Here is a 24,100-nt window from a genome sequence, read left to right as displayed (position 1 = left end):
TGAAGAATGCTGACTTTTCTCACCGCCCGCCTGCCTGGCATGCGTGCAGCGATGCCCGTCTGGCATCCGCTGTATCAACAAGCATGGGAAAGTTAATCAACAGATTCTTCCTCCCACCCCTCCCTCTCTGCTTTCACCCACAACGTTGTCACTCCTCCGAACTTAGGAGTGAGAATGTGTTTGAGTTCAGATAAACGCTCTTTATTTGAGGTTAGTTTGTATCTTCTGGTTCTCACTGACCTTGCATCGTTAAACAAACATGGAGGAGAACTTTTTTACTTCTCTTTTGGGAAAAAATGCGTGGAAAAGTTATGATGGAGCGCCCTCTGGTGGCGATGGTGGAAATAAAAGAGAATTTATCAATTAAACAACTCCAAAAGTGTAGTTTTTTTTAAATGTGGTTCCCCCTGAAGTGTTTTGCGTCCAATTCATAACATATTCACTTAGACATATTTCCAAAAAAACGTTATTTCAACTTGGTTTTAAACTGCTTTGGAGTTTTTATTTAGTCATTTTTCACAGTTGTCACTGTAAGATTTTTTTTTTGTTGGCTCTAAATGAATAAATATACCAATAATATGTATTTTTATATCAACAAACATGCTCATCTATCTCTCTTTCTTGTCGCCCAACAGGCTTGCCATGGCTGTGTGGGATCCAAATGTGACTGCAGTGGAGTAAAAGGAACCAAGGTAGGCAGAACGCCACCCGTTTTTTTAAATCATGCAGCCCTAAAGGTGAAGTGTTAGAAGACTTTTTGATTATATCTTTCTGTGTTTCTGTGCAGGGTGAACGGGGTTTCCCGGGTCTCACCGGACAGCCAGGGGTTCCAGGTTTCCCCGGACCTGAGGGGCCAATCGGAGGCAGAGGAGAGAAGGTGGGTTCGGGGTCAATTTGGAAGACGTATTGAAAAGTTTTAAAGGAAAAAACGAAGGAAGAGTTGGGAAGTGGAGACGAGAAAAGTGGCTTTGGATTGAGTATTTTTATGAGTTTGGATGAGTGCAGTTTTTATGGCTATACAATATATTTTCCTGTTTTAGTCCCCGTTATATTTTGTTTTATTTTAATTCCTAAATGGAGCAACAATCAAAGCATTCAGATTCTTATTCAGGTGGAAAATGTAGGTCTTTGTAAGTAAATGTCGAGTATGCTCTTATAATGAAGGTGTGGTTTCCTTTCAATTGTTCCATGTACATTGCAAATGAGTTTCGGTGTCAATATCAAAACAATAATGAATGAATATTAAGAGATTTTTCGACTTTAGGGTTAAAATGTTTCTTAATTTCGCTATTACATTTGAAAGAAGTTGAAAAACATGGCCATTCAAAGGAGGCTGTGTGTTTTATAAAGCAATCATTTAAGAATGTAAGTGTTTTATGGTTTAAACAAATATTGGAGTAAGTATTTGTTCTAATCCAGTTTGATGTCTGTTTTTCCTCTCAGGGTACCGATGGATCTCAGGGGCTTTATGGTCCAAAAGGAATAAGAGTAAGTATTTGTTTGTTTATAGTAAAAAAAAACTTTATCCAACCAGATTTACATTAATATTTTACTCATTCTCTTCACTTTTGATTAATCCCATTGTTTAGTCAAATAGATGAATCTCAGTTGTAGTTTTCCAACACAGTAAAAACAGGAAATACTTCGCAGTGTAATACCCTCATCTGACCAGCAGATATCCCCGATTCGCCTGTTTTTAAAAAGGGACAACAGGCATAACACTCTATTTAATATTTTCTCTATCTTCTTTACAGTTTTTCTCAATCGCTAAACCCACTATTTAGAATCAAAATGCATTTCTTCAAAACAAGAACATAGCCATCTAAACAGAAACACACTTGCCATAACTCTGAATATCTTTTGCAAAATGCACTTACATGACCAAAACTGAAAATACTGGTCACAAAAAAGAATAAGTCGATCGAAACAGAACAAATTGTCCTCTAATGAGACAAATGTGTTTTCATAACTGAAACTCCGGTCACCATAATAACCCATTCTACCATAACAATATACATTTCTTGCAAAGTGCTCTAAGGCACTCAAAACTAAAAATACCCCTTCCAAAACCAGATACCTTCTCCAAAAACAAACATTTGTCAGCTCATGAGAAGACTATTTGAACAGTCATTGCTAAGTGGCACACTAAATACTGACTACAATCATCAATACACAAACCTCAAGCTATCGATATTGGAAACTGAACGGAAAACTGACAAGTTGGGAGAAACAAACTTACATATAGGAAAAACAGTGTGTTACTGTAACTATGTCATTGTTTTTATGTCTCATTTTCAGTAGAGCACCGTAACAGAAACAAAAGATGAATAGCAATACACTGGAAAAAAAATGATGTAAATCAGCAGTAAAGCAGAGAATGAGATCTATATAGCTTTACTGATCTGCTCTTTGCCGTCTGTCTGGCCACATAGCCTCATCTACGTTACAGCGTATTTCTTCCCTTGCAAGGCAGCGTGGGAAATATCTCCTTGCGTGTCGACACCACCCTTGACAAACATCTTACTGAAGTGAGGGAGGTCTTTTATAGGATTCTCACTAATTAAAATTACTATAGGAAATTCATTGATGTCAGCTGTGAGCAATTCATTTACATGGAAGTGAAGTACTCAATTCACCCCAATACAAAAAAAAACATTTCTCAATGTGCAAAAAGGAAAAGACCACAATTACTGACTGTAAAAATGTTGTATCAGCTATAGCTAATCCTCCCATTATGAACATCTTAAAGAGCTATGCAAGTCATATCAACACTATTATAGCTTTACCGGCACCATTTAAAAAAATATTTTAAGTACAGTCATGCAAATTCTATCATGTAAATGTTTTCAATGTAACATCATTACTGTAAGGTATACAGTACATTCCATGGAGTTACCTTTTTCAATGGGGTGATTGACTGATAACAAGTGTTAATATTTTGCACATCAAGTGTCAATTAGTGTAGCTATGGTCTAAGTTTATGAGGAAGTGTTATCCACTGTGAGAAGATTATTTTTGTTTTGTAGACATGAGTTACACAAAAGATTTTTGATCTTTGTGTAGAGAATTGTAACTTCAGTTAGAGAATTGTGTGATCTGTTTTGCAAAACACTGCTTAGCATCTGCATTTTGTGTGATATCAATGATAAATGGTATACTGTTTTTGAGAAATGGTTTTCTGTTTCGATGGCTGTGCTGTTGGTTTGATGAAAGGAATTTTGATTCTAAATAGTGGGTTTAGCGATTGAGAAAAACTGTAACGGCTATGTTTCCTTTGCTCTTTCTAACAGGGGCCATCTGGATTGCCAGGATTCCCAGGAACGCCAGGACTTCCCGTAAGTTTTCCCACATAATCGAAAAAGCAGGGTGGAAAGAATACTAGAATATTTTAAGTGAAAGTACAGTACAGTAACTTCAAATATATTTTACTCAAGAACAGCTAATATTAGTATCACAAGTAAAACGATAGGTCAGTTATAATGTAGTCTGAGTAAGCGTTACATTTCTCAAAAGGCAACAAAAGGGGTCATGTATATGACAACACACTGCCGATACGTCCAAACAAACAATAAAACACTACTTTTCTATCCATGTACTTTGCAGCCTGTACACAACTGGTCAAACAAAAAACAGCTTTAATTGACTTAACCATAAAATGAGACAACATTCAGACAGTATTACAAGTGAGCATTGCAGCGAGTGCAACAAGCATTATTAAGCCACAAATTAAATATATTCAGACTTATTAAACAATCAACAAACATAATTAAAGCAGACAACATTGAAGTGTATAGAAATATGCACTCAATGGCAGCTGTAGCCACACACTTTTTACACAACTTGTAATGCACACACACAATGTTGACTAGCTACAGTGGTGTAAAGTAACTAAGTAGATTTACTCAAGTACGGTACTTACAGTAAGTACAATTTAGAGGTACTTTATATGAGTATTTCAATGTTATGCTACTTTGTACTTCTACTCCACTACATGTATTTCATACCTTTTAGTTACTTTACAGATCTAAACTAAAACTAGCTGCACCTTTACCAGCTTTGATAGCACTTTAATGATCAATCATTATAAAACATATCATATATATTATTCTACTTTAGAATATATATATTATTCTAGTATATTTTGATGCTGATACTTTACTACTTTTACTTGAGTAACATTTTGAATGCAGGACTTTTACTGTAACAGAGTATTCCTACACTCTGGTATCTGAGTACTTCTACTTTTACTCAAGTACAACATATGAGTACTTCTACTTTTACTCAAGTACAACATATGAGTACTTTTACTTTTACTCAAGTACAACATATGAGTACTTCTTCCATCTCTGGCTCTGACATTAAAACCGTTGATCTTTTTGTGTTGCCTAGCTACATTAAAGCTACAGTAGCACAGGTGTGTGTTGTCGGATACTCACCTGTCATTTGATTTTGGGACTCTCGTTCACCGCGAAGTTCTCCTTATTTAGCTTCAGTTTTAACTTCTTCATTCTCATTTGGATATATAACAAGTCCACAAACAGCAGGAAGTCTTGACACGAAGGTAAAAGTTCCTCAGAGAGCAAACCGCCGAATGATGCTCCGCGTTAGCATTTTAGCATGTTAGCTATTGTGTGTGTTTGATTTGCGTCACTCTACGTGCCCACCGGGTGGTGCATTACAATACATTTAAATATCTATATGGTATTTGTTCCATTTAGGAAAACGTTTAGCATGACTTAAGTTAATAAACAATTAATGCTTTTTCTTAATATCATTTATTACAAGTAGTTTAACGCGTCTTAAACCCCCTGGAATAATTTAACACCGCTTTTTAAAAAAATCTTTATTGAAAAAACATTGGAAAAATGGCCAACACATAATAGAACAGATGATCAAATATATCGATTAAAAGTGATTTATTACAATTTTAAAACACATAGATTTGGGTAAAAAAATTCATTATATAAATAACTAGAAAATAAATAAATGTACCATTTATAAAATAATATGTTTGCAATCAATTCAATTTGATATTACTAATTTTCATGACATGGAAATGACATCTAATCTTTCATTTGAGTAGTGATTCTGGTTGATATGAACAAAAACTATTTTTAATCTAAAACCCAGGAAGCATGTGAGATGTGACTCCCTGTTTACTTTGTGTTTCCTCAGGGTCTGCCCGGCCAGGATGGACCTCCAGGACCGAGAGGAATTGCGGGCTGCAACGGGACAAAGGTACCTGATCAATAGTTTAAAATAAAGCATTTCCTAAAACACTTTTATGTCTGAAACTTAGGATAAATTGGATCATTGTTTATCAGACTTCTACAAACATGAGAAACAAAACTGATGATGCTTCTGATATCTTTTTCATAACGTTTGCATCATAATTTCTTTGTGCTAGCTTTAATTACTATTATGTATGGTTATATTTTCCCCAGAATTATTACATTTTGAGGGATTTTGCCAGGTTTGTTCTATTCTCAAGACGCCAAAGCCTCTTGAATGCCATACATTAAACCTTTTATGAGCTTCGACTTATCTTTACTAAATTCATGGTCCACTCATTAGTTTTTCTCTATATTTTGACAGATAAATAATTATAATAATGCATCATATTTATAGAGCTTTTCTTGAACCTCAAAGACACTTTACAGAGTAAAAATGCATGAAAAGTTCAAGTTAAAACAACACACTTAAATTATATAAAACACAACATTAATTACAGATAAAATCAGCTGTGTGTTAAATGTATAGTTCTGCTCTGCAGGGTGACAGGGGGTTCCCAGGAATTGGAGGAATCCTCGGTCAGCAGGGACAGCCGGTGAGTTTGCAGCATTCACGAAAAAATCACATCATTAAAAAAAACATTGTTCTTCTTTAACCTGTTCTGCTTTCCTCTCTTCCAGGGTGTACCTGGTCTGCCAGGAATAAAGGTCAGTGTTCCCTTCAACTTTAAGCACTTCTGATTGGTGTGTAAAAGCAGAGCTTCTAGGTATAATCAGCCAAAGTAACTGAGACACGGTTTCCGGTAGGATTTTGTCCGGAAATCATTTATTTGACCGGACAAATTCGAAAGTTACCGGACAATAATAAGAATAAGAATTGAGTAGCAGAGTTTCCGTTAGCAGGTAATTACCGGACTATGACCGGATATGCTGATGTTTAAAACTCAGTTAATGGGAGTAATTTTTATATTGCTTCAGTTTATAACAGATCGAAAAGTTCAGATTCATTTTTCAATAAATGATTCCACAAACAACAAACAACTTCATTATTACATTCAAAGAAACTACTTATTGTAGATGAAGTACATTATTCAAAAGTTTACATTAACTTTCATCTCTGTATCGTCTCATGCAGTTCGCTAATCCGGTGATGAGTGATCCGACAGTGAAGAATAAACATATTTATAACCAGTGTAGCTCCAGAGGTAGATACAATAGCTAAGTGTGTTGGGTCTAACTTGAGGGGTGTGTTTTGCTCACCGGTCCGTCACAGCGGACGGGTTTTTTATTTGTATGCCTTTTGGGGGGTTTTCCCTTTCCTACAGTGTGTTAAGTGAGCCTGAACATCAGCTGGATATAATCCTTTCCTTTTAAAATAAAACTGTCCTTTTGGATAGTTGCTTTCCTGCCACATGATGGTGCTGTTTTGATTTGATCACGTGCCGCTGACAGTTCACGTCTCACAGTTTCCTCTGGTTGTGTTTTCCTCCACAGGGCGACCCAGGTGATGTGATCTCCACCAATCGTTTTGGAGAGAAAGGTTCAGTGGGCCTACCCGGACTACCAGGAGTTCCTGTGAGTATTATAACACATCTGGATTTGGTCCTCACTTGAAATTCAACTCTCTATACGAAAGCATGTTTTTTTGAATGTATGTATGACATTTTGTTGTGGATGTTTTTGACATAGGGAAGTTCTGGACCCCCCGGTGTGCAAGGCCCGCTCGGCCCGCAAGGAAACAGAGGTCCTGATGTAAGAAGGCCGCGGCAAAGCAAATATCACCGTCTACATTTCTATATTTCATGTTTTCTTTTTGTATTGCGTTGAATTATTAAGGTTGGTGAACTGAGTTGTTTTCTGGGTTTGTTTTCTAGGGTCGTTCAGGTCCTCCCGGCAGCCCCGGACCAAAGGTGAGTCAGAGCCAATGAAATAGACTTTACAAAGCTTAGATGCTAATGCATTTTCTCCAATTAACTTCTTTTTCATTAAGTATTATGAAACTGATAACCTGTTTTTGTGCTTTCTCCTATAGGGAAACATGGGATTGAACTTCCAAGGCCCCAAAGGAGAGAAGGTATTTAATGTTACAAGAGTCAAAGTTTGATTAGCATCTTCTAAAGTCTTAAAACTTAACCTGATCTAATGTGTGTGTGTGTGTGTGTGTGTGTGTGTGTGTGTGTGTGTGTGTGTGTGTGTGTGTGTGTGTGTGTGTGTGTGTGTGTGTGTGTGTGTGTGTGTGTGTGTGTGTGTGTGTGTGTGTGTGTGTGTGTGTGTGTGTGTGTGTGTGTGTGTGTGTGTGTGTGTGTGTGTGTGTGATCAAAGGGTGAACCAGGTCTGGCGGGCCCTGCTGGTCCTCCGGGACAAGTGGGAGAGCAGAAGAGACCCCCAGAGACAGAGATCCAGAGAGGAGATAAGGTAATACAGCCAGAGACACCGACACTACATTATATACACACAACATTTATTCCTTTCGATCAGTTTTTCAGACGTAAAGTTTTTCTATTCAATCTGCTGCAGAGCTTTTTTAGAGATGATCTGAGCAGTGAAATCGAAGAAAATGAAAAGTTATATAGTTGGAAGGACACAAAATGGACTTGAAAATATGGCAGCCAAAGCACAAACTAGCCTAATTTAAGAAAGAGAATTTGTTCAAATGTACAATGCAATAAATGTTTCCATCAGAAGAAAACATGAACAAGCAAAAAACAATATCTACACAGATTATTTTAAGATACGTTTCCTTATAAGTCCTTTACAAACTGCTAGATGCTGCTACTTTCACTACAGCCACTGGATGGCAGCAGATATGTATTGCACCTGTTGGTCCTCCAGAAATCCAGTAATAGTTCAAAGAATGACGTCCAATGTCTTTCCCTCTGTGTGGACGGCAGAAACATGAGGTCAATAAATGATGTATGGGCAATGAATTGTGGGATGGTCAATTGAATAATGGAGAAAGAAGTGCACCCTATGCTAAAGGACGTACAAGGTTAATTTATTAAGCATTTTTACAAATGTTTTTGATGATTTTTTGTATTTTTTTTCCTTTTTATTCTCACCGTAGTGGATGATGCATAAAACCTAGAAATCTGTTGCACCATTGATCGTACAAAATGTAGTTTTTTTTAAAGTCTTAATTCCCTGATAATGTTTCTTGGAGCGGTTATATTGAAACTTTGATCCTTTTGTCTGCAGGGAGACCCCGGTCTTCAAGGTTTTCAAGGTGATCCAGGATATCCAGGAGCCCCTGTAAGTATCTGTTGTATATCGATATATAAAATATGTAATATGAACATTATAAGAATATATCTCAACGTGAAACTTGTTTTTGATGTTGTAGGGTCCCTCAGGAGGCCAGAAAGGAGGCAAGGGAGAAGCAGGAGATGCAGGCAAACGAGTGAGTACACATCACAGATATATTTCTCATTTTGACTTATTATGAGGACAAGTCTTTTCCCATCATTTCTGTACGTCCAACCCCAGCCTTTTCATACAGTTAATCTTTCTTGTAAAGATGTCAGTATGCTTCAGAGAACTTTCTTGAATCGTCTAAAAGCAGCAAGAACTCCTCTTCCTATAAGTGTGCGCCAAAAGAGAAAAACATCTCTCTCAAGCTCTTTTTTCTGTGTATTCAACATCTTTATTTCCTTTAAAAAGTCACAATATGAAGCTGCAGCGTTGTCCATACTCGTATCATTAATTAAGTCAATTCCACAAAGACACACTAAAGAATCTGAATTCTCGAAACAAGCAGCGGGATGCAGCCAAAAGGAAGCTACCATTACAGATCACATCTTATACAGACATATTTATTCAAAATGGTGTCCTATTTCATTGGACTGAAGAAGCGTTAACAATCAACCTTTTACTGAACAAGCACAAGTAGATGCATTTTCAAAAATATCTTCACTTGTCAAGTCTAAACTAAGCATGGCTATCCTTTCAAATTGTATTTAAGTTCATAGAGATCCTACATGTCTTTCTTGACCTCAATACTGATCACAATTTTTATTTTATCCGCAGGGCAAAAACGGAAAAGATGGCGACCCCGGTGGTCCAGGCTTCCCCGTGAGTATTACCAACAAACAAGACGATTCATAAAAAAAAAATCTCTCAATTGTATTTCTAACTTTCTTTATTCCTTCATCAGGGAGGTAAAGGAGACTCAGGCCAGCCAGGTCCTCCAGGAAGGGATGGAGAGACGGTAGGTTTTCTACAACCATAAAAACTATATTCAAATCATAAAATGAAATGTAAAATTCGTGTTGTCATTATTGTTTGAATAATGTCCCCGTCTTTCTTTCTTTTTAGGGTTTCAAAGGTGATCGTGGATACCCAGGCCCACCAGGCGTGGTATGTGTTCTACCTTTTGTCCATTAAAACGATCTTAACTTAATTTTCTTATCTTAGATCTACTTTGAAAAGATTCTGCAGGTCTTTATCAACGAACAGTTCAAAAGTGGCTTCTAGGTGCACTACACATTTCTGACCACTAGGTAGAGACATTTGTCTGTATAAAGATTTTCTTTATTTTTGGTGGTAAATGGTGGCAAGATATCCCTCTGTCTCACCTTTACTCCATTTGATTACTTCTAAATATGAATATCATTCTTCATTATTACTTTATTTGAATTATTTATTAATACATTGGAATAAATACCTGTTATAAGTCAAACAAGAAGCCTGTGAGAGTTCCTGCTTGTCTTCTAAACGTGTGTTATGTCTCTTCGTCCCACCAGGTGATCGGCTCGCAGCAGGGGGGGCAGGTCGGCCCTAAAGGTGAGCCCGGCTACCCCGGATCCCCTGGATACAAAGGAGAGAGAGGACAAGGAGGTAACACACACACACACACACACACACACACACACACACACACACACACACACACACACACACACACGCACACACACACACACACACACACGCATTCAAATGTATTACAATACATTTAGGGTTAGGGTTGGCTACATTTCAGAGGCAGATATTGTACTTTGTACTGCATTTAGATTTTACTCAATAACTGAGTTGATGGATATTATGTTAGACAAATCTCACTCGTCACCGGCTTGAGCTTCAATCTCAGGATCCATGTATCTGTGATCCTCTCCAGAATGGAAGTAGTCATCACATACAGAGCATCAACTAGTTCCTGAACAGTGTCCTTCACATGCTGATATCTAAGAGAGGGAGTTCCACAGTCACAAGATGGAGGAATAGAAAGCAGTATTCAATGTTTACTTCAAATTAGCTTAGATCACATAGCTATCATATGCCTCAACCAGTCCTGATGCTCTTCTAGGTAATCACACATCCTGTCATGTTCACAGCTACAGTTGGGATACCTTTGTCATCATGCAGACTCTGATATTGGAAGAGGACATTCAGTATTTCCCCAACCCTTTTAAATATATATTTCTGATCAAAGCTGTTCCCTCCTTTCCTCCCCAGGTTTATCGGGCCCTCCAGGAGCCCCAGGAGTCTCAGCTACTGGGGGTGGAGGCGTCTCAGGACCTCCAGGCTTCCAGGGAGAGAGAGGTGGGAAGGGAGATGCTGGCGTTCCCGGTCTTTCTCTGCCGGGACCCCCAGGACGAACAGGGTCCAACGGGGGTCAGGGAGCTCCAGGACTCCCCGGACCTCCAGGATTCTCCTCGGCTCAACAGAACTGCGCGGCCGGAGAGCCCGGACGCCCAGGAGTCCAGGGAGATAGGGGGTTCCCCGGAGGTTCTGGACAGAAAGGTGAGAGAGACGCTGGTGTTGGTGGATTTAATTATCAGAATCAGAAACAGGTAGGTTGACACATATTCAAATGTATATTTAATTGTATTCGTTAATTCTTCTTTCATTTAATTTTGTATTTGTACTTTTATTCATATTATTCCCGTGTATATTCCATGCGTACTATCTGTGTTTCCTTCTGTTGCTGCTATCACACATGTATTTCCCTACGGGGATTAATCAAGGTCCATCTTATATTATCTTAGAAAGGGTATTACAGCAATGAACCAATACTTAAAAGTTGGGTTATATAGATTTTTACAGCGTCTAACAACTTAAATTTAAGTCCCCCAAAAAATGAATTAAAATTGGCACAGTGGGGAAATAAGCATCTACCAATCAGAGGATCAGCCCTTCTATCCCTCCGTCCTGCAGTCAACACAATATAAAACAAAACAATAAAAAGAATAGATTGTTATACAAACATAAGAAGTGAAAATCCAGCATATTGACTTTTCAAGGGAGGAGTTAAAATGTCTGATGGTCACACTATAGAATATAAAATCCTTTATTGTCGTTATACAGGTACAATGAGATGAGTAGAGCGACTCCTTTTTTTAAGGTGCCATCAGAAAAAAAACAAAAAAAACAAGAGCAAGCATTATACTTCAATATGCACTGACCTAAGTGATGGTTTGCTCGTTCAGGTGATAAGGGCGAGACGTGTGTGAACTGCTTTGGAAGTAGCACCGGCATCCAAGGACCCCAAGGACCTGCCGGACAGCCAGGATTCCCCGGTAACCCCTCTTCACTTTCTACTCCCATCATGCATTGCTTTATATCAGGGGTGTCCAAACTATGGTCCGGGGGCCATTTTGATTCGGCCCTCAGCAAATAAAAAAAAGTATAATGGAATACGGCCCACAAATGAAACTTGTGCTTGTCTTATATTTTACTTCTTAAATATATATGTAAACATATATTTCACAGTAGTATTCATGTGTTACTGTAATAAGCCCACTTTTCAAATAAATTCAGTCAATTCAAGTTGGGAACATTTTCTAACAAATCTTAGTTGATAAGAAAAAAGGCCCGATAACGTATTTACATAGCAAGCTTGAAAAATCCCCTTCATATTTCCTTTTATTATAAGCGATCTGAGGCTTCTGTTTTGAGGAATGAGCTGCCAACAAAATAAATGAAACCTTATAGAGAGCCACAGTGACGCGTCCTAAAACCCGGAAGTAAGCTGCGCATGGGTTCCTTCGACAAAAAAACAATGCAATTTCTCCATAGAATTTGGGAAAATAGCTGGAAATAAGGGCCGTGGTTGACACACATTTAAGAGACGGATGATCTCCACATGTCTACCCTACTCTTATAATTTTCTGTGGCCCTCTATAGAGAGCTGTGATATAGGCTGTTTTTTTCATAAGGCATTTTCAAGTATCAAGCATAATTTACCTACTTATAACTGAATTTATGAGGCGATATACCTCTAGTGATTGGCCGAGCCCTTCATATGTTTTTCTGTATGTGGCCCTCGGTGAAAAAGTTTGGACACCCCTGCTTGATGGAGAAATCTTTGGACTTAAATAGGTTTGAATGTACTGTGTTGTTAATCCGTTCCCTCTCCTACAACAGGAGCTCCCGGAGGTCCAGGAGGCAAAGGAGACCGAGGATACCCAGGATCTCCAGGCTCCTCTGGACCCGCTGTTAGTACCTTTTGACTTTCTCTTCTTCAGTGGTTTCACAGGGTTGACAACTTATAAATGCAAATACTACAAATACAAATGTACAAGTTGTTAAAAAAAGACCTATGTAGACCACATTAAAACGAGACTGTTTGAAAGTTAAGGGCCCATTTGTCACATGTATGAAAAGAGGTACCGGTACATCAAGTCCAATAAAACCTGCTTTTACACCACTCCAGGCTTCTGCTGTGGGAATCTCAATCTTTATTTATTTATATAGCACATTTAAAACAACCCCAGTTGACCAAAGTGCTGTACATGGGATACATACAATATAAAATAACACAATGGGAGTAAAATAATAAACAAATAATATGATAAAAAGAACAATAACTAGAAAACGTATAAAAACACATTCAAATGTAAAAATGTAATGTTCAACGAGCATTAAAAGCCAGTGTGAAGAGTTTTTAGCTGAGATTTAAAAAGTTCAATCATAGTCTTTTGTCTTCCATGGTTAGGTCTCCTTTGGGTTTCACTAAATAAATCTCTTTCTCTGTTCCTCTCCTCAGGGTCCCTCCGGTTCTCTGGGTTCTCCAGGTTTCCCCGGACAGAAGGGAGACCCCGGAGATGCCGTCACGGTGAGCGGTGGGCGGGGAGATAAGGGAGACAGCGGATTCCCCGGATCTCCCGGTCTTCCCGGTTTGGACGGTCGACCCGGTCGCGATGGACAACCCGGAAACCCAGGAGCCAAAGGAACTCCGGTAGGCGGCTCAGAAGGGCCTAAAAACCTTTATTTAAAAAGAACCTTTGATTAAACTTCTGTTTCTTTTTTATATTACGCCCCTTGTAGCACTTTGGGATTACTTTTAGCAATAAAAGGTGCTTTACAAATACAATTTGAGCCAGAGGGACTCCGGTAGGCGACTTTCCCTCCAGCAATTAGACCCGTCCATCCATGATATAATAATGATAATACACTTTATTTGTATAGCACCTTTTGAGCCCAAAGTGCTTTGCAGAACAAGAAGAAAACACAACAACAATATGAAAATATATAAAGATAAAACATCTACAATGATCCTAATGAAATTCCCTTGAAGTAAAACTGACAATAAATTAAAATAGGTTAAATTAAAACAAATTTAAAAGAAAATTAAAAATGTAAAATAAAAGGGAAACTGAAAAAACACAGTAAAACATTTACAATGATTAGTGAGAACTGAAAGTTAACCCAAATTAAAAGCCATTGGAAACATTTCATTGCTGTTCTAAGGACCCCAGATATTTTGTGTGATACTTGGGGTTTCTAAAAGCAGGGCAGTGGAGGATCTAAGGGTTCTTGTTGGAACTTAAAAAGAAAGGCAGTCGCTGAAAAACGTTAAAGGTCACCTATCATGCTATTTCTAGGCAATAGCATAGGTCTCAGATATATAAAAAACATATCTATGAAGTGTTTTGCTCAAAATACCAAACAGATCACCCATTCTAGCCATGCCTCATATCTCACTATTTCAATTCCTGTTTCAAAAGTGCTGATTCTGGGTATAAACAGGTCTCTCTTGAGAATGAGACCCTGTGTCTCAATGAGATTTTAAATCTGTATAAATAAAGGCAAAAATAAAAAAATTAAGCTTTTTTCTTTCTTTAACTGAAAGAAAATAAAAAAATAAGAGGGGGCGGAGCTTATGCCGGCTCATGCGGGACCTGGCAGATACTGTCTAAAATGCTGCGGTGATGAAACGCAAGGATTATTAGATCAAGGATTATTTCTGAATCAGTATGGAGCTCAAAGGCTTTCTCTCTTGCCGGTTATACCACAAGGTGAGTTCCTTTTTACTTCCTGCTTCTTCACACACATGCTCTCCAGTACAGGTTAGCTCTGAGTGTTAGCGATGCTAATGTAAACACCGACCATATTACGTCCAAAACAGTCGGGCATTGTTTCTGATAGCAACGTTTCTGATAGGGCCGTGGGTCCACATTTCAGATATTGCGTCATATCGGACGCAAATCTGGATCAGCTCCGTTGTAGCCCCGTTTTTAGAGATTTGGGTACGGAGGAAAAGAGAGAAGATTTTATTTTCTGACGCTGCGTGAGTTCCCCGACACACCGGGGACACATCTTTATGTATAAAAGACATCAAAAAGTGCATTTTGCATGATAGGTCCCCTTTAAGTGATATAGCAATTACAGAACAAGAGAAGACAAATACAGTGTCAATGTGTGTGAGTGGGACAAATAAGTAAAGACAAAAAAAACAATTTAGGAACAAGAAATAAATAACAATAAGGAATACAACAAATGTTTTGTATTCAAAATATTTATAAAAACCCATGGATTTTCTTTAATCAAATCAAAATGTATTATAGCCCCAAATCATAAACAATGCCTCCAAAGGGCTGTACAAAGCAAACAAAAGCAAATGCAAACGTCATAGCATAACAATTATAAAATCATTATACAACATTATACATCAACATAAGTATTGCCATGTGATAAAAGCATGTGACTGAAGTGATGGTAATGATGAAACTAGGTGAGGGAAATTAGTTCACAAGGAAGACAGATGAGAAGAGATTGGTTTTTCCGTTTGCTTTTGAAGGAGTCAACGGAAATAGCTTCACGGATCTGAAACGGGAAGACGATTCATAAGTTGATGGTTGTTTAACTTCTCTGTGTTGGACAGGGTTCCCTGCTGGTGAAAGGAGAGCGAGGACCCCCTGGTGACTCAGGTCCCTCTGGTAACCCAGGAGACAGAGGTCCTGGCGGGGCCCCGGGCTTCGGACCTCAAGGGTCTACAGGAGACAAAGGTGTCCAAGGAGTCTCCGGAAGATCTGGAGGGCCCGGTGCCCCCGGTAAGTTTAATTTAAAAATGTACTTATTGTTATTTTTTTAATATGTTTCTTACATTTTCACAGGGTAACACAATGAAGAAGGAGCATGATACCAATGTACCCCCTTTTTTCCCACTTATCCCAAACACAGAACACATTCTCCACACATGCAATCAAATAATACAAAGTATAAATACATAAATTACGTCAAAGGAAAAAAATGAAAAAGAAATAACTAAAGAAATCCCAAAAATAAATACATTATAGAAAGAAATGTACTTATTGTATTAAGAGGACATCGTTTATTTGTCTTATTAAAAGGGTAAACACTTCTTATACTGTGAGTTTAGGAAATGTGTTTCTAAGACCAGGAAAAAACAATGAATCCATATCTATATAGTTCGATAGGCCAGTGAAACTGACAAGACTCTAACATTATGGGACATCTGCAGGATCACAGGAAGTTGTTTATCTCCTCTAGACTTTTTAAAATAAAAGCAGAGAAAGCTAAACAAGTAAAAGCCCGTTAGATCGTGGAAAAATCACTGCTAGACTTCTCATAGGACTATTCATACATTACATTGCATTTAGCTGGCGCTTTATCCAAAGAGACTTACAATAAGTGCATTCGACCAAGAAGATTCAAACTAGAAGAAAGCAGAATCATATAAGTACATCAGGTTTCATAGAGCTAAAACATTTCAAGTGCTACTGAACTGGCTTTAGATAAGCCAGTCCTTTATTAGTATATAAGTGCTCTGTTAGCAGTTCTTTGTTAGTAATTCAATCGCTCGAAGTGGAGTCGAAAGAGATGAGTTTTCAGTCTGAAGAAGATGTGTAAGCTATCTGGTGTCCTGATTTCAATGGGGAGCTCATTCCACCATTTTGGAGCCAGGATAGCAAACCCACGTGTTTTTGCTGATGGGAACTTGGGTCCCCCTCGCAGTGCGGGTGCAGCGAGCTGTTTGGCCGAAGAGAGCGGAGTGCACGTGCTGGGGTGTACGGTTTAACCATGTCCTGGATGTAGGAAGGGCCAGATCCATTCGCAGCTTGGTACGCAAGTACCAGTGTCTTGAAGGGGATTCTAGCAGTTACTGGAAGCCAGTGAAGGGAGCGGAGGAGCGGCGTGGTGTGGGAGAATTTAGGAAGTTTGAAGACCAGACGAGCCGCTGCATTCTGGATGAGCTGCAGAGGTCGGATGGCACATGCAGGTAGACCAGCCAGGAGAGGGTTGCAGTAGTCTAGGCGTGAGATAACGAGAGCCTGGACCAGAAGCTGCGCTGTTTTCTGGGTCAGCTGGGGACGTATCCTCCTGATGTTGTAAAGCGTGTATCTGCAGCAGCAGTTTTCAGTGAAGGACAGTTTGTTATCTAGGGTCACACCCAGATTCCTTGCAGTCTGAGTCGGGGAAACAACAGAGGTGCCAATGTTGATTGTTAGGTCAAGAGTGGGACGACCTGGGTTTCTGAACGGGGAAAAGACAGAATTAATTGGGTGTCGTCAGCGTAGCAATGGTATGAAAAACCATGCGGGCTAATGACAGATCCGAGCGAGTTTGTGTACAGAGAGAAGAGGAGGGGACCAAGGACAGAGCCCTGAAGTACCCCTGTAGTTAATTGACAAGGGTCAGACTCCGACCCTCTCCAAGTTACCCTGTAGGGTATTGCATTATATTCATACTCGTGTTATATGAAGTACAAGTTTGTTGTACAGATATCTCTTTATAGCACTTGGCATCCTTTAGAGTCTCCTCACTGACCTCCTCTCCTTGCTTCCTCTCTCCTCTCAGGTACTAAAGGTGAACCCGGTCTAGCGATTGCAGAGAAAGGATCATCAGGGTCACCAGGACTGGACGGCTCTCCAGGACTGCCCGGAACACAAGGTACACAACTATTATTTTACAGAAGAATAAGAAGATTTTATTTAATTTTTTACTTTATTATTTGCCCCTTTTGTTTGTTTGTTTGTTTGTTTGTTTGTTCACCATGTAAACAGCTAGGACCAAGACCATTAAGAGCAATAAAACAATGAAACATTTTAAATCTGCTTTCATGCATCCAGGTGTTGACTCGTGTTTCTGTTGTTTGATCTGCAGGTAACCCCGGTGGGCCCGGACAGAACGGTTTCCCGGGATCACCGGGAATTAAGGGAGACCCTGGACTTCCTGGCATCGGACTCCCAGGATCCCCAGGAGTAAAAGGTAAGATAAGACTTTATTTATCCCGAAGTAAATAGTTGTGCCAGTGTTACAAAAATACAATAAACGCAGCAGCATAACAATAATACTGTACAATGCAGTAAAAAGAGAAATTAAATATCTACAGGATACATAGACGGTCACATGATGAATGTAAACATGAATTAGTAGTGCAAAAAAACGTAGTGGCAGATACGCATGTTATCATAGCACATTATTAATAATGATATTATTGCACATGTTATATAGCAGTGAGTGTTCTGTAATGATGGTAATGACCATAGGACACCTATGAAGTATATTATTTACTCAAGTACTGTACTTAAGTACCATTTCAAGGTACTTCTCTTGAGTATTTATATATATCATGCAACGTTATACTTTGATTTTGCTACATTTTGGTAGCTTCGGTTACATTACAGATTCAGAATAATAGCTAATACAGCATATACAAATACTGTAACTACTCTGGTATTGAAAGAAAGTTACGCATCGTTTATTTACCTCTTGGTACAATTATGAAACACCGTGAAAACGTGTTCGCCGAGTAGACAAGCAGTAGAAAAGGCACGTTTTTAACATCGTTGACACTTTTTTTGCACTGTTTTACTCTCTCGATAACACAATGTAAACATCCGGGCTAGAGGTCACATGACTTCCGGAAAGATAACTCTTATAATCTTTTACGAAATACAACCAAGTTCAAGCATACATTAGGCACTCTTCAAAAATACAAAACAATAAATAAGGGCACTTTGAGCGTCAGCTACAAATACACTATCATATATTATTATAGCTAAAGATAGCCAGTAGCAGTATATACAGTCAAATCCTCACAATTCCCTTTTCCCCCTCCAGGATTCCCAGGTATTCCCGGTCAGAACGGACCTTCAGCAGGACCAGGAAGACCCGGAGTGGACGGACTTCCTGGCCAGCCTGGATTCCCTGGATCTAAGGTATGTAGACTGAGAGTTAGTTAGATTGATGGATGAAGTGCTTTATTAATGAGAAAGAAAAACATTTAAAACCTTTAGTTAGGTCAGGACATTTCCAGGAAGTGAGATCCAAAACAATAACACCATGATAGCTATTGTACAAAAGCCTAAACATCATGTTTTAAAGGGGTCCATATTATACTTTCTGGGGTATCCCTCTCCTGTAGTGTGTTTATATAATATCACGGATGACGATGACCTAATCTTTTATTTTCATGAACAATGTAAGCTAGAAGGGGGCCAGAAAAGTTGTTACGCTTCTTCTTGCCCCTTTTCAACATGACAGAAACTATTTTAGATTTTTTTTTTTTTTTATATATATATATGTACCTTGACATTTTTTTTCATTTTGCTTCTCTTTGTTATAATTATTATTATAATAATAACAACTATTATTATTATTATTGTTTTTTTGGTTCCAACATGTTCAATAAATTGACTAATAAAATATTGGTCATGTTAGATATCCCAATAAGAAATTCAAAACATTAACAATAAAAATGAATGATCCATCACAAAGTATCTCATACATCATCAGCCTGTGACCTAAGGTTTTCATTGTCATAACTACGCTGTAGCTACTGTATGTACAAATGAAAATAAAAGCTTTGAATCTTGAACCTTGATATACTTTGCATGTAATTAACGCTTTTCCGCCTGTGTGTGTGTGACAGGGTGAGCCTGGTTTTGGTCTCCCCGGCCCCCCCGGTCTCCCAGGAGTCCCTGGATCTAAAGGCTTCACCGGAGTAAAGGGAGACCCCGGCTTCTCTGGAGGCCCCGGCTCTCCTGGAAGATCTGGATCTGATGGCGGTCCTGGATCCAAAGGTATTTTGTAGTTTAATGCTCTTTGCACACCCCAAAGCATACTTGAAAATGTATTAAAGCCAACAGAGCCATATGGAGAAAACCAAGGGTTAATCATTGGTGCTTTTCAAAGAAATGATATTACCATATCATACCAACATACTAAATACTGCTCCTCACTGTACATTGTACATTGTACACTGTTATCATATCTCATATCAAATATCAAATAAATATCTCGCCTCATATTGTGATATTAATATTATTTTTGACATATTGCTTTGACCTCTCCAAGCATACACCAAGCTGATGTTCTGTCCTGTCTCTGTGCAGGTGACCCTGGAACACCTGGAATACCTGGAGCTCGCGGCCCACCTGGATCCCCCACCACGGGTTCTCTGGGGCAGCCCGGCCCCCCCGGACCCTCCGGACCAATGGGATCACCAGGTCAGAAACATAATGTTTGAAAAATATCACTCGTCACCGACTTGAGCTTCAATAATCAGGGGACATGTATTTATTATCCTCTCAAGAATGGAAGTAGTCATCACACACAGAGCATTTGGTCAAACTAGTTCCTAAACATGTCCTTCACATGCTGATATACAAGAGAGAGAGTCACACAGTCACAAGATGGAGGAATACCAGTTCTCGTAGGTAATCATACATCCTGTCATGTAGGAAATACAGATTTTTACTCAAAATGTCAAAATTCTGACTTTTTCTCTAAATGTCAAAATTCTGACTTTTTCTCTATGGTAAATCTCAAAATTCGGACTTTTTCTGAAAATTCGGACTTTTTCTCAGCATTTCAAAATGTTGACTATTTCTCAAAATGTTGACTTTATCTAAAAATTCTGACTTTTCACCAAAATTCTGACTTTTTCTCAAAATGTTGACATTTTCTCAAAATTCTGATTTTCTCTCTAAATCTCAAAATTCGGACTTTTTCCTCAACATTCTGACTTTCTCTAGATCTCAAAATTCTGACTTTTAAAAAAATTCTGACTTTTTCTCAACATTTCAAAATGTTGACTATTTCTCAAAATGTTGACTTTTTCTGAAAATTCTGACTTTTTCTCTACATTTCAAAATGTTGACTTTTTCTCAAAATGTCAAAATTCTGACTTTTTCTCAAAATCTCAAAATTCTGACTTTTTCTCTACATTTCAAAATGTTGACTTTTTCTCAAAATGTTGACTTTTTCTCAAAATTCTGACTTTTTCTCAAAATTCTGACTTTTTCTGAATACTTAGCTCCACGTCAGAAATGATCATGCCTATGGATAATATATATATATATATATATGCCTCTATGGAGAAAGACATATACATATATATATGTCTCTCTCCATAGAGGCTGAATCATCATGTTAATCACATAGCTATCATATGCCTCAAACAGTCCTGATGCTCTTCTAGGTAATCACACATCCTGTCATGTTCACAGCTACAGTTGATACCTTTGTTATCATGTGGACTCTGATATAAGAGTACATTCACATAAAGAATAATTATGTTCCTGCTTAAAGCCTCAGGTCCTGTTTCCAGATGATTAAATCTTGATGTCATGATTACAGGTTTCCCCGGATCAAACGGAGGGAAGGGAGACCCCGGACCTCCAGGTCTGGATATCCCCGGTCTGCCAGGAGAGAGAGGAGGTAACGGTTTCCCAGGATCCCCGGGACAAGTGGGAAGCCCGGGACCCCTTGGAGGGCCAGGACGTGACGGCCTGCCCGGACTGCCAGGTAACATCTAATGCTAACATCGTGAATCTACAGTATGAGTTATTTTCTCTGTGAAATGTCCGAAAAATCATGTTTTTCATTATTGTTTTATTAATTTACTATTTTACAAATGACAATAAAGCCTTGAATATTGAATCTTGAATTGAACCTCTCTTTGCTCCTTTGTGTGACTTCCTGCAGGTCAGAAAGGAGACATGGGCTCCATGGGAACTCCAGGACCCTCAGGAGGACCAGGAGGCCCCGGAGGACCCGGCGGACCCGGATTTAAAGGTTTTTACTCATAACTTTTTCATCAAGCCCTCAAGTTCTCAATATATGTTAAAAAACTGACACAAGTTACATTGCACTTTTTACATGTATAAATCCAGGTTAACAGGAACAAATCATACTTTTATATTAAAGGATTCATTCATCCTGTTTTTCTTAAGATACGATAATACTTGAATGGTCAGATCACGTCTGAAATGTGGCTTGCATCATAGCAGCTCCATGTGTAACATCAACAGACAAACATCAAGACACAATACATGGAAAACTAACATTTAACATAACAGCAGGATCAGTGAGAGAAAAGCTGCTCAAAGAGCCTTCAGCGTGAATCTGATCTGGATTCAGCTCTGTGTTCACTGAGAGGACTGACTGGAACACAAAGGATGCTTCAGTCTGACTTTATTGAATCTCAGATTAGATGGTAGCAGTTCATATTCACTGTTCAGAACATGGTTTGGGTCCCAGATGATGTCGCTGGACAGCCATCTTAATTCTGTTGTTAATATAACTGAGAAGAAACTCAACCGCAGTCCACGAAAAAGAAAAAGAAAACATCCCTATTCCCTGCTAAGCGTCTCTGATTCTCCGCCCTCCTCTCCAGGTGAACCAGGATTCTCAGGAAGAGACGGATCTCCCGGCGGTCCCGGAGGAAAAGGAGACAGAGGAGACCCCGGCGTTCCGGGACCTCCAGGAGCTAGTCTGCCCCCGTCCGTCACAAAGGGAACCAGAGGAGAACCTGGACTACCAGGTATGGATAAAACCAAACACCTTCACTCAACAAAAAGACATTGACTACACGAGGGAGCCCATAGGTGCTAACATGCTAACTAATGTACGGGTTCAAAGGTCACCTATTATGCAAAATCCACTTCTCCATGTCTCTTCGACATCAACATGTGTCCCCACTTCTTCATGTCTCTTCGACATCAACATGTGTCCCCTCTTCTTCATGTCTCTTCTACATCAACATGTGTCCCCTCTTCTTCATGTCTCTTCTACATCAACATGTGTCCCCTCTTCTCCATGTCTCTTCTACATCAACATGTGTCCCCACTTCTCCATGTCTCTTCGACATCAACATGTGTCCCCACTTCTTCATGTCTCTTCGACATCAACATGTGTCCCCTCTTCTTCATGTCTCTTCTACATCAACATGTGTCCCCTCTTCTTCATGTCTCTTCTACATCAACATGTGTCCCCACTTCTTCATGTCTCTTCTACATCAACATGTGTCCCCTCTTTTTCATGTCTCTTCTACATCAACATGTGTCCCCTCTTCTCCATGTCTCTTCTACATCAACATGTGTCCCCTCTGTGGAAAGAGACTCTGAAAGTTTCAGGAACAAAGATTCTCTCTCTTTTTGTCCTGATCCATTTCTATAAAAACCTGTCTGAAAATGAGCTGATCAGATTTTGGCCACTTTGTGATGTCATAACGATGTTTTGGCTTGTGTAACCATTAGCCAATCAGCAACCAAGGTAACCCCCCCCCCCACCTTATCACCTGAATCTCCTCCTCGAGGACCATTGAGTTATTTCAACCAAATATCTCTCAGAGGGGCGTGGGGAGGGGCTCCTTATTTTAGCCTAAAGTAACAGACATGCTGTGGATGCTGCAATGATCTGTTTGGTGTTTCAGCCAATCAGAGACAGGTTCTGTATATATCTGAGACCTGTAATATATTGATGAAAAACAGTATAATAGGGGACCTTTAAGACTCATTCTTGCACCACTGTTTTGAATAATCTTTATTGGTGTGTTTGTTCTACAGGTGGACCAGGTTTTTCCGGTCAAAAAGGTGTCCCCGGTCTGTCAGGCGACCCCGGTCTCTCAGGATCAGACGGTCGCCCTGGACTCCCCGGACCACCAGGTATGCGTTTAACTCCCAACACACACACACACACACACACACACACACACACACACACACACACACACACACACACACACACACACACACACACACACACACACACACACACACACAGGCCGTTTCTCAATCTCGAGGATGCTGGCTTGGTAGTCGCGTACTTCCAAGTCACTTCCTTCAGAAACGAAGCAAGTATGCTTCCAAGCCACGACTTCGGAAAACAAAGAAGAATGGAACAGGCTAACAAGTGTGCCACCCTCTCTAACGGTCTCAACATAAACTGTACCGAAAATAAATACCTCACGATGTCTATCTAATTATGAACTTGCAACAATTTCACGGAACACATTTTTGGTGTTAACAAATGCAACAAAGTAACATATTTACCAACACATGTTCTACGCCACTACATACTTACATTTAAATGTGTGCTGCGTCGATTCAGCCATTCTCCGCAAGGGTTTTTGAAATTGGTCCGTGCGCAAAGCATTGTGGGGATTTGAAGGACGCGAAGTCTACCCATGTGCAGCCTCGACATTTTCCCCAAACCAAGGACGCTGCCTCGGTGGAATTCCAAGTATGCTGGACATTGGAACAGTCCTTCGGCGGCACTCGATGACGTAGCATCCTTGAAATATTGGCTTGGAAGCCAGTTTCCTCGAGATTGAGAAAGGGCCACAGACACATACAGACCCACACACACACACATTATTATTATTATTTTTTTTTTTCATTTTT

General features: G+C 39.2%; 1 protein-coding gene across 1 annotated transcript in view; it reads left to right on the top strand.

Moving 5' to 3' along the window:
• The window catches only part of col4a5 (collagen, type IV, alpha 5 (Alport syndrome)), a 62,101-nt gene that overhangs the window by 20,339 nt on the left and 17,662 nt on the right, over positions 1-24,100 (top strand). Inside the window, exons 2-33 of the mRNA XM_079672183.1 lie at positions 636-692; positions 788-877; positions 1,444-1,488; positions 3,291-3,335; positions 5,176-5,238; positions 5,774-5,827; positions 5,913-5,939; positions 6,726-6,806; positions 6,921-6,983; positions 7,106-7,141; positions 7,264-7,305; positions 7,554-7,646; positions 8,427-8,480; positions 8,572-8,628; positions 9,255-9,299; positions 9,382-9,435; positions 9,543-9,584; positions 9,971-10,064; positions 10,680-10,967; positions 11,654-11,743; positions 12,591-12,661; positions 13,213-13,404; positions 15,331-15,499; positions 17,268-17,360; positions 17,574-17,678; positions 18,534-18,631; positions 19,345-19,495; positions 19,808-19,921; positions 21,054-21,221; positions 21,402-21,491; positions 22,093-22,239; positions 23,264-23,362. Coding sequence (XP_079528309.1) covers positions 636-692; positions 788-877; positions 1,444-1,488; positions 3,291-3,335; positions 5,176-5,238; positions 5,774-5,827; positions 5,913-5,939; positions 6,726-6,806; positions 6,921-6,983; positions 7,106-7,141; positions 7,264-7,305; positions 7,554-7,646; positions 8,427-8,480; positions 8,572-8,628; positions 9,255-9,299; positions 9,382-9,435; positions 9,543-9,584; positions 9,971-10,064; positions 10,680-10,967; positions 11,654-11,743; positions 12,591-12,661; positions 13,213-13,404; positions 15,331-15,499; positions 17,268-17,360; positions 17,574-17,678; positions 18,534-18,631; positions 19,345-19,495; positions 19,808-19,921; positions 21,054-21,221; positions 21,402-21,491; positions 22,093-22,239; positions 23,264-23,362 — 2,917 coding nt within the window. The remainder of the gene's footprint in view (positions 1-635; positions 693-787; positions 878-1,443; positions 1,489-3,290; positions 3,336-5,175; positions 5,239-5,773; positions 5,828-5,912; positions 5,940-6,725; positions 6,807-6,920; positions 6,984-7,105; positions 7,142-7,263; positions 7,306-7,553; positions 7,647-8,426; positions 8,481-8,571; positions 8,629-9,254; positions 9,300-9,381; positions 9,436-9,542; positions 9,585-9,970; positions 10,065-10,679; positions 10,968-11,653; positions 11,744-12,590; positions 12,662-13,212; positions 13,405-15,330; positions 15,500-17,267; positions 17,361-17,573; positions 17,679-18,533; positions 18,632-19,344; positions 19,496-19,807; positions 19,922-21,053; positions 21,222-21,401; positions 21,492-22,092; positions 22,240-23,263; positions 23,363-24,100) is intronic.

Source organism: Notothenia rossii (assembly GCF_949606895.1).
Source record: "Notothenia rossii genome assembly, chromosome: 3".
NCBI classification, from domain to species: Eukaryota; Metazoa; Chordata; class Actinopteri; order Perciformes; family Nototheniidae; genus Notothenia; species Notothenia rossii.
Note: the sequence above shows the minus strand (reverse complement) of the source record. Positions and strands in the feature narration are given on the sequence as shown.